Source organism: Limulus polyphemus, unplaced genomic scaffold (assembly GCF_000517525.1).
Source record: "Limulus polyphemus unplaced genomic scaffold, Limulus_polyphemus-2.1.2 Scaffold120, whole genome shotgun sequence".
Lineage (NCBI taxonomy): Eukaryota > Metazoa > Arthropoda > Merostomata > Xiphosura > Limulidae > Limulus > Limulus polyphemus.
In genome coordinates this window covers 1-16,478 of record NW_013665730.1, presented here as the reverse complement: position 1 = coordinate 16,478, position 16,478 = coordinate 1, and the positions used below count along the sequence as shown (strand labels likewise).

General features: G+C 32.2%; 1 protein-coding gene across 3 annotated transcripts in view; it reads left to right on the top strand.

Annotated features, from left to right (window-relative positions):
• The window catches only part of LOC106472425, a 34,635-nt gene extending 23,502 nt beyond the window's left edge, over positions 1-11,133 (top strand). For 2 of the 3 annotated variants that reach the window (XM_022401750.1, XM_022401740.1), the window contains 2 exons: positions 3,614-3,749; positions 11,085-11,133. In XM_022401750.1, coding sequence (XP_022257458.1) covers positions 3,614-3,617 — 4 coding nt within the window. In that variant the 3' untranslated portion in view covers positions 3,618-3,749; positions 11,085-11,133. Of the gene's footprint in view, positions 1-3,613; positions 3,750-6,188; positions 6,324-11,084 lie in introns of those variants that run through there. The other variant, XM_022401744.1, reaches the window with a different exon arrangement.
• The last annotated feature ends 5,345 nt before the right edge of the window (positions 11,134-16,478 follow it).

Below are 16,478 nucleotides of genomic sequence, written 5' to 3'. Positions count from 1 at the left end.
GTCACCTTAACGAAATTTGCTGAACCATCGTTGATACTTACAAACGTTCAAAACATTTCCATAAACTTCTTTGATATTTTTTTTGGCTACAGAGGCCTTTTTGTATTCAAACAGCATTACATGCCGAATGTGTGTCTCGTCGTGTGCCATCACTGTAATTAGATTAGAGTATACTAAACTTTACACATTATATAGGCTACACTAACATGATGTTTAGGCAGTTTGTTTAACTATTTTTTGGGGGTGGTTAATGAACGTGTTCCAAAACATGACATTAATTTCTTGAAAACCTAATACTTCCTCCTTCCTGGGCCAAAATATAGAGATTTCTTAGTGATCCTACTCTTGAACACCCAGCAAATATATTTGACAATAGGAAAAGCAAGGGGGTTTAAGATGTAGCCCTGCCACTTTAACGGTCTGACCTTGTGCTTTGGTTACACTTTTTCCTGTCAGAAATGTGAATGTTTGACATTTTCAGTGAAATAACTTTAAATTTTCCAAGAAAAACTCAAAAGAAAAATTTATGAACAAAACTTGGTCCTTGATTGTGGAGTCATCAGCTAAAAAAACATATTTTTGCTTTGGGCATGGCCTTAGGTTGGTAGGGCTGGGTAATAACCACCATATGACATGCCTCTTGATCCATTGTATCTAAAATATTCTCAGTTTGGCCCATTAGTACCCAAGTTACCAAGCACTCACTAATTAGTGTTAATCATAATTTGCTGTGTCACCAATCAGGTGTACGAGTGTTTGATTCCTTTTGTGGATTGTCATGCTGGATAAGTACTAAACATGTGAAATACTTCAATTAGTCCTGACTCTCACATGGTCTGTGTTGCACATATTACTGTTTCAGACAGATGGTATATTAAATATAAGTTCAGAATAAAAAGGGCTCACTGTGTCCCAACATTTCTTCCCGGGTCACATCCACATTTGATACTATGCATATGTGCTTGATTTTATATTGTGTTATACCACTGAAAGCAATACTACATCATAGACTATTTACTCATCAGCTGTACATTTTTATGTGTTTGTATGTGATGTGGCTTTGCATAGGTACATGGTATGCTTATGTTAGTAATAACTACTTAAAAAGTCTCGCACATATATCTCTGACAGTCATAGTAAGATGGTGGAGCAAAGATGAAGCTCTGCACAAAGTTTTTGATGAACGTGATGATCCTGCTGCTTTTCTCTGTTCTGGCCTTGTTTTGGCCCTTCATGTTGTAATTTCTTCTGAAAGATTCAATGCCAGAATATTCTATGAAGCCAGCATTTTTGGTATTGCAGCATAGATTTGCCTAAGACTGTTTCATCACACTCATTTTCTGTCACAGTACTTGCAGACCTCTGTCTAAATTTCATCCTTGAATTCCATCCAGTAATTCTCTCATAACACTGTCTGTCAAAGATGCAGCTGGTGCATTTGTAAGATGAGCTAATTGCAATTAGAATATGTATAGATAAGGCTCTGTTGTGTACAAGAGTATATCACAAGTTGAGTCTATAGAGAGTGCAGTTTCAAAATTTAGCACATAGGTATATGTCGTCATGGATTACTCCATTCATTCAGAGCATAAAAGAGCTGTTCCAAGTTACAAAGATTGCATTGATCCACACCATCTTGACATTTTGTGGGGTGTACTTAAGAATGCAGAATAAAATATAAACTATGTTACAGCTATGTTACACAATTCTTCTAGAACTTAATGCTGCCAACTTTTAAGAGAGTTTATTTATTTTCCAAGATAAATGTCTTGACAGAAGGAATCTTTCTCAAATAACATTAATACCTTACCTAAGCCCACAGATACTGATGTTAGTAATGATGATCAACACTATAATGAACCTCAGGAACATTAAATTCATCTAGCTTTCAGTGTGTGTGTGTGTGTGTAGTAGTTGCAAGAAGTGTGTTTGGAATTGTTGTTCAGTTCTTCTGCAGTACAGCCTATGTAGTAAGGCTTATACATGAGCATCTTTTCTGTTCTTGCTTATGAATTGTTATCTTTATCAGTTACTGAAGTGACATGTAAATTATTGTTCTGATACACATCCAGATATGAATCCACAGCCTGCTTTCTCAGGATTATTTATAGACATTAAATCTCATGTCAATGAAGAGGAATATTCTGTTGAAACTATAAAGTAATCAACACTATGGTTCCAAAGAGCAAGAATCTTCTGAATCATTGTTTGCTTTAAGTTGCACAGAATATGAGAAAGATTTAAGTAAAATGGTTTTACTGAACACTAGGGGTGTTATGATTAAACTCAAAAGATATTAGACACTAAATATATTCTGTTTGCTTTGCTGTAACTTCAGCAGTTTCTTTTAATTCATTTGTTATGCTTTACTAAATTGGGATCACTGTTTTAGTAATGCATTGTAATATCACAAATAATTTTAAACCTAAGAGCCTTGTTGTACAAAGTCACAAATTAGTGTCTCATATTAGTTATTTTCTTGTTTTTTGATTGTTCTTAAGTATCTCGTGCCATTTTGTTAATTCGCAAGTTTTAATATCATACAACTTAATTATGTTTACTCTTCATTTAAGTTCCTTCATCTGGTGTACAAACACATTTTCAAAAAAATATAAATGTATGCTATAGGCTGTTGTTTCTAAAATTAGCTTGTTTAAAATCATTAATCTATAAAGGTAAAAATAATTTCTTGGTAGTATCCTTTCAAGACTTGTAAATTTCAATTACAGTAAATAACATGAACATAATTGACTGATTTTTAACATTACTACAATAAATAGTCTACCAGTTTGATCATCACAAGCTTCACAAAACATGTTTCTCTTCATTGTCCACTCCAGATCAAATCATCTATAAGCAAATTTACAAACATGTTTGAAACTCCAACCACCTTATACATGCAACCCTCATGCTTCACCACCAATTCAGCTTGATTTTCCTTTACCAGAAGAATCCCTGGTTTTGAAAAGAGTATGTTAGATACTAACTAAACCTCACCCTCCCTCAGTTGATTTTACCCTTAGTGAACTTATTTGCTAAGAGAGGAACATCCAAACAGAAAGTGTTAAATCAAGTCTTAGTCAAGCCTTCCTCTACTGTTCAGGTCTTTATTGGTATATTAATTAACAGTTTCCAGGTTAATTTACTTAACCAAACAAGAAACAATTAGTTTTAAAAATAACTAGGTAAAATACAAGTTAAGCCTCTCACAACCAGTTTGGTCCTTATTAAATTATAAATCTCAATGAAAAATTAAGAGTAGTCAGAACTAACTTCTTTTGCTTGTGTCTTTCTTGTGAATGCTTTTGTTACTCTTCAAACACATATATTTCTCCAAGGGGGAATTTCACTAAATTCAAATTAAGTTTTGATCCTTTATGAATCATGTTTGTCTCAAGGTAACATTAGTTGGTCAAGGGGATCTTCTGTTTGAGAGAGATTTAAGTTGCTTTTTATCAGGCTATATGTTTAGGTTCTGTGTCAAATACTTCATTTGTAATTTAGTGATTTATTAAGTCCTGTTATCTAGCAGGTTCTCTAACTAGTTATATCCCTCTTCATCTTCTTTTCTGAAGTAACAGTTTACATGAAGCAACAATCTTTATTAATACAGGTAGATGTGGCTGGAAGCACTTCTGTAATGTGGTTAGCTCAGGTCCATGGATATAATCACATTAGACTAAGGCCCAGAAAGCCATGTAACAACCTTTGTGGAAATCTAGAACATGTTCTTGAAGAAGGAGATATTTGTAAGTGAGCTTTTGTTGTTTCAAGTTAATATTATTAATAAAAGTTATCAATATTTCAGTAATTAACAAAGACAAGACCATAATATTTCATACAGTTTGTAAGTTAATCTGTAGTATTACACAATAAGTTAGCAGAATTGTATGACATCTAGTTGTTGCTGTTGCAATAACTCATAGGCTTGTGGTTTTAGAAGCCTAACTAATATGTTAAATGAGTATTAAATTTAACTTGCCTACAATAAACATAACAAATATATTATTGTTTATATAACAACCCCAAAAGAATGGTACAAAATTGACATATAATTATGTAGTTCCTGTCATAAAACTTGCATATAGTGGTTAGGCTTACTAAAGGTTAAAAGATTAGAAAGTGCAATGTTTAAACATGTTATTGGCAGTTTCTAGAGTAGAAATTATGCATTTCTTTTTAAATCATTTTCTCCATCCAGTCAAGAATGGTGTTATAATACAACATGATACATGCTTTTGAGATCTGTGGATGATATTAAAATTGAACAATAAACTGATATGAGTAATCAATAGCAACCCAGAATGTGTGTGTTTCAAGCATATTGTTGACTGTGTTTTATTAAATCATATTTTCATTATATCTATAACATGAGGTATACCACATAAAATAAAAAGTAATAACTGTACCATATTTTTCTGTTTAGCTTTGAACAAATGTTTTAATTTATAACAACTACAGCTGAGTAAGAAGAATACTTGAAATATAATTTACTTAAGAAGTCTTAACAACCAAATGTGATAGACTTTTAATATTCAATTTTATAATAGTCATTACATTTTAACTGAATCAACTACATGGTGGTAGAACCCAGTAAAATTTTTAATGAAACAAGATCCATAAAGAAGTCACTACATGTACATTATACTTATGTAACATTCAGTTGCACATTTCAGTCACCCTCAGTCTGGAATAAATGCAGATTTCACTAGAAAACTGACTACTAAAGCCGTAATAAGAGCATTACCCATGAACTAAAATGTAGAGAGCTGTTTTAGATTGTTGAGTCTTTTGACACATTATCAATTAGGTTTTTAAAGCTTTGTAGAACTAGTGTTCATCTCAGTTTGTCATATGTGGGCCAAAAAAAGTATCTATTCTTATAAACTACTCCTTGGTCCTTAGACCAATCTCAAACAAACTTCTTAGGATGATACAATGAACCAAGAGGTATATCATATGGTGGTTATTATCCAGCCCCACCAACCCTAGACCATGCCCACAGCAAAAATATGTTTGTTTAGCTAATGACTCCACAATCAAGGACCAATTTTTTTTTTTTAGTTTTTCTTGGAAAATTTAAGGTTTTTTCATTATAAATGTTAAACGTTTACATTTTTGACAGGAAAAATTGTAACCAAAGCACAAGGTCAGATCCTTAAAGTGGCAGGGCTACATCTGAAAACCCCTTGCTTTTCATATGGTCAATTATATATATGTTGGGTGTTAAGAGTAAGATCACTAAGAAATCTCTATTTTGACCCAGGACTTCTGATATGGTCTTTCAAGAAGCACTCAGAGTATCAATAAACACTGGGGCTGTAGAGAAGGACTAGTAAAAGTAATAAAGTAAAGTAATTATAACACCATTTTTGTAAAGTGGAATAAATTAGGTGTGAAATAAAGTAGTTGTTAAGTACACTATGTGTGAAATAAATTATACATATATAAATACAAATTCTTGATTTAATATATTAGTTAGCCTTAATTTACAATCAGTCCTTATGCCCCAGATGTTGAACAGGTGCCTCAGTTTGTATCAAAATAAGAATAACACAAAATTTTACTTCTTTCTGTTTCAATTTATCAGGCAAAATGTTTGAAAGGGGAGGTTGTAACTTGTGTGTTCAAAAGTCAATACATATTGTGCAAAGCACAATCAGCATGCAAAGCATATTAATGCTATGGGGGTCTGGGGACATGCCCTCCCAAAACATTTGTAAAAAATAAGTGCTATGAGATTAAATCTGGAAGCACTTTTGCATGAAATATAGCGTAAACAGTTGCATGGCTGTTCATATAAAATCCATAAACATCCAATGAAAATTCAACAAATCGTCATTCTGTTCTAACACTGTATGAGGAACTAGAATTAAATTAGCATAAATATGTATGTTTTATTTAAAGTAAAGTACAGTACTGTCTGCATGCAGAATAGTTATTAATTGTTAAATTATGTTACTAATTTAAATAACTCTGTACAACAATAATATATTAGTTATTTCAATCATTGGCTATCATATACGTACATGTATGCACTACTGAAATAACATGTTAGCATGATTTATTCTTCTGGGGTGCTTTTCCATAAATAACATACATACAGTTTCAATGTTGATAGTAGTATCATAATGATTATGCATTAAAGTTAGAGCACTCAGTCTTTCTTCTGTTTATGTATACCTCAGGTAATTATTCCACTGGTGGAAAGCAGATGTCGAATGTTTACATGAACGTAAACTTAGTGGCAGTGTGACAAAGAGCTTCAGTAACAAAGATATTTGGTACACTGAAGCATGCTTTGACAAAAAAAAGAGACAATTTTTTTAAAGCTCTGGATACAATGGGGATAACTGACAGTGTAATAAACATTTGTATATACGTTTCACTTGTTTTAATGTATTATTTTAAAACATTTTAGTATTATATTATTTTATTATTATTTTACTGTTTGTTTATTTTTAAAATTGATCGCCAACCTGAAAGTAGCAATACGGCTTTTAGCTTCCCAGGGGATGAAAAGTTTGAAATAAAATTTAATTTCCCTCATGCGAAAGTAACTTTTTTTGTTCACTTTCCTTCGCATTTCAGTTATTCACTCTAAAAACATGATTGTGGGAAATCAAGTAAGAAAATCAGATTCCCTTGCACTAAATAGATTTTCCTCTAAAATGGTAGATCTGTTGGATATGGAGTTTCTGTTTAACATAGAACTGTATATTAAGAATGCTGATAGTTATGTAATTAGGTTGGTAAATGCAATACTCCATATAAACAATTAGTTTATTCACATATATTAATATTTTAATGAAACAAACAACAGTACATTTTTGATGACTCTGAATGTGTTTAAGTGGAAGAATTATGGAAGGTCACTACTTTTTAATATTTATCAACATTTTATCTAAAACAGTAAACTACATAATCCACATAGCTTCATCAAAAATAAAAGGACGTCAAACTATAGATTAAAGAGTCTATAAGATTAAACTAGATTAAGAACAAATATTAATCACATCACTTTAAGTTAGAGCATTTACTTTTTTTGTAAATGTTGTTGACTAAATCTAACTTGAAACTTGAAGAAGGATTTACTAAATGCCGTATGAAATCTAAGTTTGTAAATCAGTTCTTGCAGTCTGTGTTTAATTTGACTATTCCTTCACATTGTACAGCTGTAGTGTTTTCAGTGTTACCTTGATCTTAGATGGGATGTCTGCCATGATATAAAAAGTTTATTGCAGTGCCAAGCTGATGTACATCAGCAAATCAAAAATCTCTTTTAATACAAATATTGCCAGTAGTGATTTTAATAATTTTAGATGCTTTGCCATAAATTTCTGCATGTTTACTTCCAATTTCTTAATTGATTTGGGCTGTATGTATCACCAGTGCTTGCCACATTTTAATCGCTGTACTTAATGCTCATGCTCAGTGACTAATCCACCTTGTTCCGTAAACATTTCCTGGAGATAAATTTTGTTGTTTAATGTCTCACAAGTATTTTTCAGGGAAGTTTTCTGTACTAATAAAAATTTGTATATAGCCTGCAATAACTCGGACATTTTCGGAACCAGTCTTGACTTTTTTGATGCATTTTTCAATGATAGTTCGACCCTGTGTACCATGCAATGGATACCAACAGTCTCTGGTAGAAACTTGAAGAATTTCTGATTCACTCCATTTCGAACTCCGAAATACACAGAATTTCTATCAACCACAGCTGAGACTATACCTGATAAATCATCCACTTGTAAATATATTTTTAGACTGTTGCACAAATGATTGCACACACATACAGTGTGAGGTTCATAATCGTTCAAGCATTGCACATACACAATTTCCTCCTCCAATGAAGAAACATCTGTACTACCATCACATAGTACAACAAAAAATATCATTTACCAAAGCTGCATTCAAATCTTCAACAATTAATTTCACAAACCCTGCAGGAGCTTTATCAGATAAATACCTTGATGTAATATTGGCACACTGGGATCTACCACACCTTTCTAAAAGCAGAAGATCACCAGTGAAAGTGTTATATGACTGGTTATATTTTGCAATTTTGAATGTAGTTACAAATCTATTGACAATCAGTTCTTTGTTGGCTTCATCTAGTTTTGAAGCCGATTTAACTATAGGCCACTTTTTTAGGTAGAGTAATTTTTGACAAAGCTGAAGCCTCATAGCACCTGTGTAAATCACTGTAATGATGCATTGTGATGACTTCTAGCTTCATAGTTGTTGCCCCCTTGATTAAAGCATCATTGTATTACCCTACATGCCAACTTTATTGTAATATGTGACACAATAGGAACACCATATTTTATTTTATTCAGTTTCAAGCCATGGTGTGCCTATCTTCCAGCTGGTCTTAAACTTTCATTCTTGTTTACTGAGCTCATAATCTATTCTATTCGACTAGCAGATGATAATATTTTGCTTGACCTCCCATGCTTGCCCTTGGAGATTTTCTCAAATGTGGGCATGGATTTTGCTCCAGGAATAACCTCAGGCTGAGCTCAAATTAATAAATTGTATTGGGTAGAAACAGTTGAAGAAGTGATATTTCAGGTAATATTAAATTCAAAATTTAAACAAATTACCCTACATATTGCAACAAAGCAAAATTGGCTTATATTATGAATGTAATAGAAGACTACTATTAGGCCTACATGTTAGATTAATTTTCTTGCCAACAACAGAAGAGGAAACTTCTTTAAATTCATACTCCACACTTACACTTGTACTGGTTCTGTCAATAGGTCAGTATAATGGTGAGTCTTTTTCCACAACATTCACATAATTTTACAAGAGTTATATGATGAATGTCTTGGACATTCATGCAAAAGCTAATGTTGCTATGTCTGTGGGATATTGCTACCTTCCTGGCCTTTTTCACTGCCACTATCTGAATCAATGTCAATAGGCCTGTCAGTGGATTTTGCCTCAGGCTTAGCAGTTTTTGATCTAGGGAGACTAGGACTGTCCTCTGACTTCCTTTTTTTTTCTTTGTAAATCCAAAATTCAAATGACTCATGTTGATAATAATAGAATTAGAACCGGCTCAAATTCACTAGCTTTCACGACTGCTTGCTACCTATCTAGCACTTTGTGTGTTACATTATAGTGTAGTTAATTCTAAAATCACGATCTGTAGTAGAATAATTTGTCTTTAATTATATTGTTCTATAGAGAGATTTCAAGTGATAGTTTATATTACAGACATTTTAAAGAAATTTTGTTTATTTTGATCCAATAGTAACATGTAAGTCTGGTAAATTGATAAAATTATTTATTTATATTTGCCTTGAAATGAAAACAAACTTAAATAATCCTGAGATTACTGCACATTTTAAATTGTGAATCCAATAATTAAAGATGGCTGCCCACATAGCATGTTTCCCTGCTCTGCTAAGCTGCATATATTTATCTCATCAGAACAAAAAGGATGAATTTATGAACAACGTGTAAGAGAATCAAAAACAAGAGTCGTTATGGTTTGGATAATCTATGCATAGGTAAGAGATATTGACATTTTGGTCTGATTTCCTGCAAATTTATGGGAAATGAGCAATAACTCGGCAATTTCTGGTACAGAATATCTAGCCTTTCTGCTAATTTCCCTTAACGAAACTTGATTTCTTCAAGAAACTGGAGAGTGTAAATTTCGACCCCTGCTTCCAATTACAAAGTGTTGACAAAAACCATTGCATGCAACTATTTCAAGCCAAAAAATGCTAATGCTTCAGAAGAAGAATATAGACTATGTAGAAAACATTAAATACCAAAAGCAGCTATGTTATAACTATATAAGCATAATTTTTTACCTCACAAAATTAGGGGTTTACAGCCCCCCCCCCCTATGTACATTCATGCTTATTGTATAAAGTCTAATTGTTTGCACCTTACTTAAATATGTAACAATGTTTTATACACATTTACATTATATGATATGTTCACAATTACTCTCAATACTTACTTCTAGATGCTTCTGCTCAAGTGTCAGATTCATACTTGGTTGATTATTTCTACCAAGTTCTTTACCTGTAAAATAATATTCCACTAGAAAAAAGTCCTTTCTTCAACATTAAGCTGTAGCATTTTAGGGTATAACTTCCAAAAGAAAAACATAGAATGACACACAGTATGATTCAATGCTCCTTGGTTACCATAGCAACACATACTTATGATGTCATCACTTATTTTATAACATCATACAGAATATAGGATATTAGGTGATGAAATTAAAGAGCTTTTGGGTATGTTTGCTTTGTTTGATATTTTTTTATTTTTTTGGTTAGTTATAAGTGTTTGTTTTTATTTCAATATACTTGTTTTGGGACCACCCTGTAGTTTCAAGAAAATTAATTTTTTTATCCCTCATCTATATATTTTAGATATCTTGTTGGAATAAATATAGAGATGTTTACACAGTATTTTTTTTTAAAAAAGGTATTTTTTACAAAATATTTGTTTTAACATAGAAGATAGTATGTATACATTATGCATGAGTTATAAGCTGCTATTTACTATAATTTGGGGTATAAGTTTGTTAAATAATGTATTCACAAACAACTAAATTCAGTAGCAATAATTTGATAAAAACTTGTAAATGATTGTTCATAAAAAGTCTTAAGATAACTCTTCAAAAAAATCTTAATTTTTTGGGGGAAGGTCTCTATTATAGTAGTTTATCTCATTTTATGATTCTTCTGTATCAAATTATTTTGTATGTAAATTAGCATTAAATATTATGTCAATCAGTTTGACAAACGTTTGTTAAGATGCTTAGAAAACATCAGGGATATATAAAGCTTTTTGAATAAATGCACTAAGAGGCAGTGTGAAATTTTAGGACTTTCATGGAGTCATGGAGATTTCTGTAATTAAAGGATCAAATAAACTGTCCATATATATACACACACACTTAAACTTGTTAACATAAACATTGGGAAAATGTTGACATTCATAAAATATCATTATGGGATTTTTATTTTCTATATATATATTTTTTCTTATGTTTTTATGTTAATCAGTAAGTCCAGTACACAAAACATTGTTTTGTAATCATGTTACAGTACTGTTTCCTGTCACCATGTGGAAGCTTGAGTACCTGCCTGGTGAGAATTCCAAAAATTTGGCAATAGCTGCTGGAGGCTTTTTTCAATAACCACAGAAATAAATTGTAGACTAATTATTGTGGTAAATAGTTGTAGAAGCTGAAATACATTTAAATATGTAGTATGAATAAGATAGTATTGGAAATTGCTACCAAAATTCCTTTGTTTTGTGCTCTCACTAGTAATCACAGAAAGTGGTGTACATCAGTGGCATATGATGGGTTTCAAGTAAGTCATGCAGTAGGAAGTTATTTATGTAATATACTTTAAAAAAGTAAAAAAAACAATAAATATAAAAAAAGAAGTTCATTTACCTTACTTTTAGATGAAATCTAGCTGATAATTTGTCTTTACAAATTTTTCTATACCAGCATCATAAGAGTTCTTTCCCAACGTTTCAGCTTGTGAAGTAACTTTTTTCAACTGGCATAACAGGTAATCCTAACAGACATGATTGCAGTGTATTGCATTTCTCCCATAATTTCAGTACATGTACTAGTCATTGTGCAATTTTAACACAGCATGACTTGAACTTTATTACTGGTTTGTGGCTGCAACATCATTCCACAAAACAGAATACTATTGGAAGTGCCTGGTTAGACACGCAGAGCTCTGACACCATGAGATGAGAATACCACCTTAGCTGCACAAAGTATGCACAATGAACTCGTGTTCAAAAAAAAAGGTATTAAATATATAGTAAAATATGTCTTATTGTATAATGTTGTTGATAAATGTTTAATTTTCTGATTAGTTGTGCAGTGCATGACTTGCAAGTTATGATTGCTCACCATTGATTATATGCCTTACAGTAATGTTTTCATTCTCTATGTGAAAGCTGGAATATGCATCTTGTGAAAGAATTGAACTTGGATTTTTGTTATATTGTTTTTTAAGATTCATAACATAGGTAAATTATTATGTAGAATTATACTTGCGCATTTTTCTATGTTAAAACACTTTTATTTGCAAGCTTTCAGCCCTCTTACCAGATATTGCCCAATGAAGGCTCCAGTAAGAGTGCCAAAAGCTTTCAAATAGAAGTATTTTAACATAGAGAAATGTCTCTGTATAATTCTACATAAACTCAAATAACAGTCTGTCATTACATTCCACCAAAGAAGAGTGGTGTTTTATTTTTCCTTTCAATGTAACAAATATGGAACATAAATCTTTTTTTTCAAACTTTTGACTTTTTTGATAATTTATGTAAGAAAACAGTCACATTTAACATTTTTATACTTTATATTTTGATAAATAATATAAGCTCTTTACTTATGTTACAGGTAATAATACCCAATCTAGTGGAAGATTATGGAGATGGTTGATATTTTATTTTCTGTATATGTTTTCACACACTGTAACTGAAACCCATTAATACCAAAAACTTTCATCTATAAGCTGTAAAGATCTACCACCTGCAAATAGTGTCTTCATGCTTCATGCATTTTCTGATAAGAGTACTGCTAGATTTTTAAACGACATTATGTAGACACCTTATGGAGCTCACTTTGCTCCATGCTGATTATGCCCATTATGTATCTTCAGTGTGAGTCCTCTTTAACAGTACACATGTATTTTCATGGTTCCATCCAGGTCCATAGACTAATATTAACACTTTCCTAGATTTTATGTTGTTGTCATTGGTACCAGGCCTTTCAGAATTTACAAACTTGTATATCTATCAACTCATTGCTACATTGTTAAGTTAGATGATAAAACCGTATTCACACGCTTCTTGGTAGAAATTACTGCATCTTTAAAAATGCTTAATACATCCTTATGAGTAATAAAATTTTCTGTTTCGTGAGCTTATAGATATTAGTCAGTTGTGAAAACATGTTTACTGCTGCAGGCTTTCACAATCCATGCTTAGGGTCAGTGAATGTTTAGGCATTGCATAAGTTAACATTGACTTCTAGTATAACATAGATGTGTGGTTTCTCAAATAACTAATGAATAGAGTGGGTATATTAAAAATGGACTAAAAAATTTATGAACAGAGTGTCAGAAACTAAGTTACTTTATGTTCACCAATTGTCAATTAAAAGCTTTTACTTATACTTCATAATAGTATAAATATACACCGTGTTGTTGTTGAGCTTAGGATTCTTCTACAGTAGGTGTGTGTGACTTGGCGATAAATTCAATGATAAATGAACAGTACACACTCCATTTGTTTTCAAAATAATATATGTATTCAGAACAAATTAAACATATGTACAACAAATTCTTTACACTATAGATATTATAGGCATATCATAAACACTATATATATATATATAGTTCTCTTCTTCGTGTCAAGAAACCACTTAGGCCTATTCAGTTACTTTAGAATTTCAGTTCACAAGCCAAACTACCTTTCCCTATTTCTATCACACTACTATTCTGTATATAATTCACTTACAATTGTGGCATGAGTTACCACAGTTGTATACTGCTCTTCCAGTAATTGTTTGGTCTTATTTCTTTAAAATATTCTCTGTTCCTTTTGTCAAAGTGCACTCAGGCTGATTCAATTACTTTAGAACCACACTTTAATGGAATAAATCATTCTTCTTATCTCCTTTTCTACTGTTAGTCTTACTCTAACATATTAAACTTTAGGCCTATCACTTTTATGGCAGTTAACTTCACGCCAAACTTTACTCTCTTCTGCTATTGTCTATCTGCTGTTTCTGCTCATCTCACACAGTTTATATGTTTATCACTTAATCCTCTGCCTGCCTTCTAGAAACCTCTATATTCTCAATGTTAATGTATTGCATGCGACGTTCGATAGTCTCAACATCAATGAGTTATAAACACAACTTCCAATAATTGTCTGCTTTTAACTCTATTATAAATAAATCACTAAACAATCTTGAAATATTAACTCACAAAATAAGTTAATAATATCTACACTAGACAGTTTTTTATATCGTGACACAGATACAGTTTATATGTTTATCACCTAATCCTCTGCCTGCCTTCTAGAAACCTCTATATTCTCGACGTTAATGTATTGAATGTGATGTTTGATAGTCTCAACATCAATGAGTTATAAACACAGACACAAAAATCTCTTGGTTTCAGCATGCTTCTTAATGTTGGCTTCAGTTTACCTATACCTGCCAATGTTAACATTTCAGGATCCAGACTGCAGTTTATGTTGACATAGACAAAGCTACAATGGTAGAGAAAATTTTTGGTAAAGAATGTTCATCCTTTTTCTCTTTGATGTTATTCACCTTCATCTAGACCAAACAGAAATGAGTGACATAACCGCCACTTGATAATAATAATAATGAGTGCTGCTCTAATGCTTAGCTCCTGGTTCTGTCACTTTGCCTTATCTTATATTTTTTTATTTCCCCAAGAGCTTGTTCTTATATCACAAGAAGGAGGTATCTAGATCATTTATTGTGTCCACTAGAGAAAGTGTCTTACTATCCAGCTAAAAGATAAAAACATTAATGTAGGTTCTTGTTAAGGCTTACAAGATGAGAGGCAGATTTTTGGAGTTCAAGATTTACCTTCAATCCTTAGTTATTATAATGATTGCATGGAAAGATAGGAAAACAGAGACTAGCTTTCTTCAATATTCCTATCAATGGGACTGGTCTACAATGTGACTTATTCTGGAAAGTTCCGATAGATGTTAGGATTGAATATAACATTAAGCAAAGTTAATTCTCACTCAAGATAGTGTTTATGTTTGTTGAGTGAACTAATCAGAATTTGTCTTGAGGTTCAATCATCAGTAAAGATGGACATGTGCAGAAATAAATTGTTTTTACATGCCAATGTTCATTTTTATTTTTCATGGCATTGAAATAATTTTTTGTTTGTTTGTTTTGGTTTTTTTCAAAATAAAACAACTGTCTAGTTATTATTTCTTTTGGTCAAAATTGACTTCTCAAAGATTTACATATAAATTCTCAGAATCTGTTGTGACCATAGCCTTAATTGACTTGCACTTTTACACTAGAATACTTAAAATTTACTTTCATTCACACCAGTCATTGCTTCAAATTTGTATTTAAACTGAACTGGATTTGTGTACTTGTACATTGCAGTTAACATAAAATAATGTTTGGGGACAACATGGGGACCTATTGGTCCATTTTGGCTGTCCCATCCTCTAAACTAAACCAAAACTATTAATAATTTTTTTTTCAAAATCTTAAAGCCAGTCCTTATCATTCATATAGTTATTAAGCTTGTAACTCACTTAAATTTACTGCCTCCACAACATCCAAAGATAACTCATTTCCAAGGCCAACCACCCTGTTAGAAATATAAAACTGTCTTAACAGAACATAACTCCTACCCTGACAATACTTATATTTGTGTCCCCTAGTCCTACTATTCTCACAGTTAAGTATGAAAAAATATGATGCATCAACACTATCATTTCCCTTTACAATCTTAAACACCCCAATCAGATCCCCTCTAACTTTTCTTTTATTCGGAGAAAACAATTTGAGAGATTTCAACCTCTCCTCATATGACAACCCCTCCATCCCAGGCACCATTCTAGTAACCTTCCTCTAAACTCATTCCAACAATTCAATGTCTTTCCTAAAGTAAAGAACTCAAGACTGAACACATTGACCCGGCATGACCAGGTGGTTAGGGCACTCGACTCGCAATCTGTGGGTTGCAGGTTTGAGTCCCTGTCACAGCAAACGGAGGCTTTATAATGTGATGGTCAATCCCACTATTTGTTGGTAAAAGAGTAGCCCAAAAGTTGGCGGTGGGGGGTGATGACTAGCTGCCTTCCCTCTAGTCTTACACTGCTAAATCAGGGAAGGCTAATGCAGATAGCCGTTGTGTAGCTTTGCACAAAATTCATAACAAACAAACTAAACACATTACTCCAAATGTGGCCTAACCAGTGACCTATACAATGACATTATAATATCTTTAGACTTGTATTCAATATTTCTGTAGATTCAACCAAAAATCCTATTTGCCCTACCATTAGCAACAGCACACTGCTTGGATAGCTTAAGAGACTGATCAACTATTAAACCATGATCCCTTTCTTTCATGACACTGTTAAAGTTATTCCCATCCAAATTATGATAACCCACATGCATTATCTTGCATTTATTATGATTAAAACCCATCTGCCATTTATTTGCCCAACTCACTAAATGATAAATATCGTTTTGTAAATCAGCAGTATCCTCTTCACAGCTAAAAACACCCAAGAACCTTAATATCATCAGTAAATTTAAATAATTTATTGGCCATTCCTTCATTTGTGTCATTGATGTAAATAAAAAAAGAGCAAAAATCCTAAGACTGAGCCCTGAGGTACCCCACTTGAGACATTAATCCAGTTTGACTGAACTCCATTTGTAA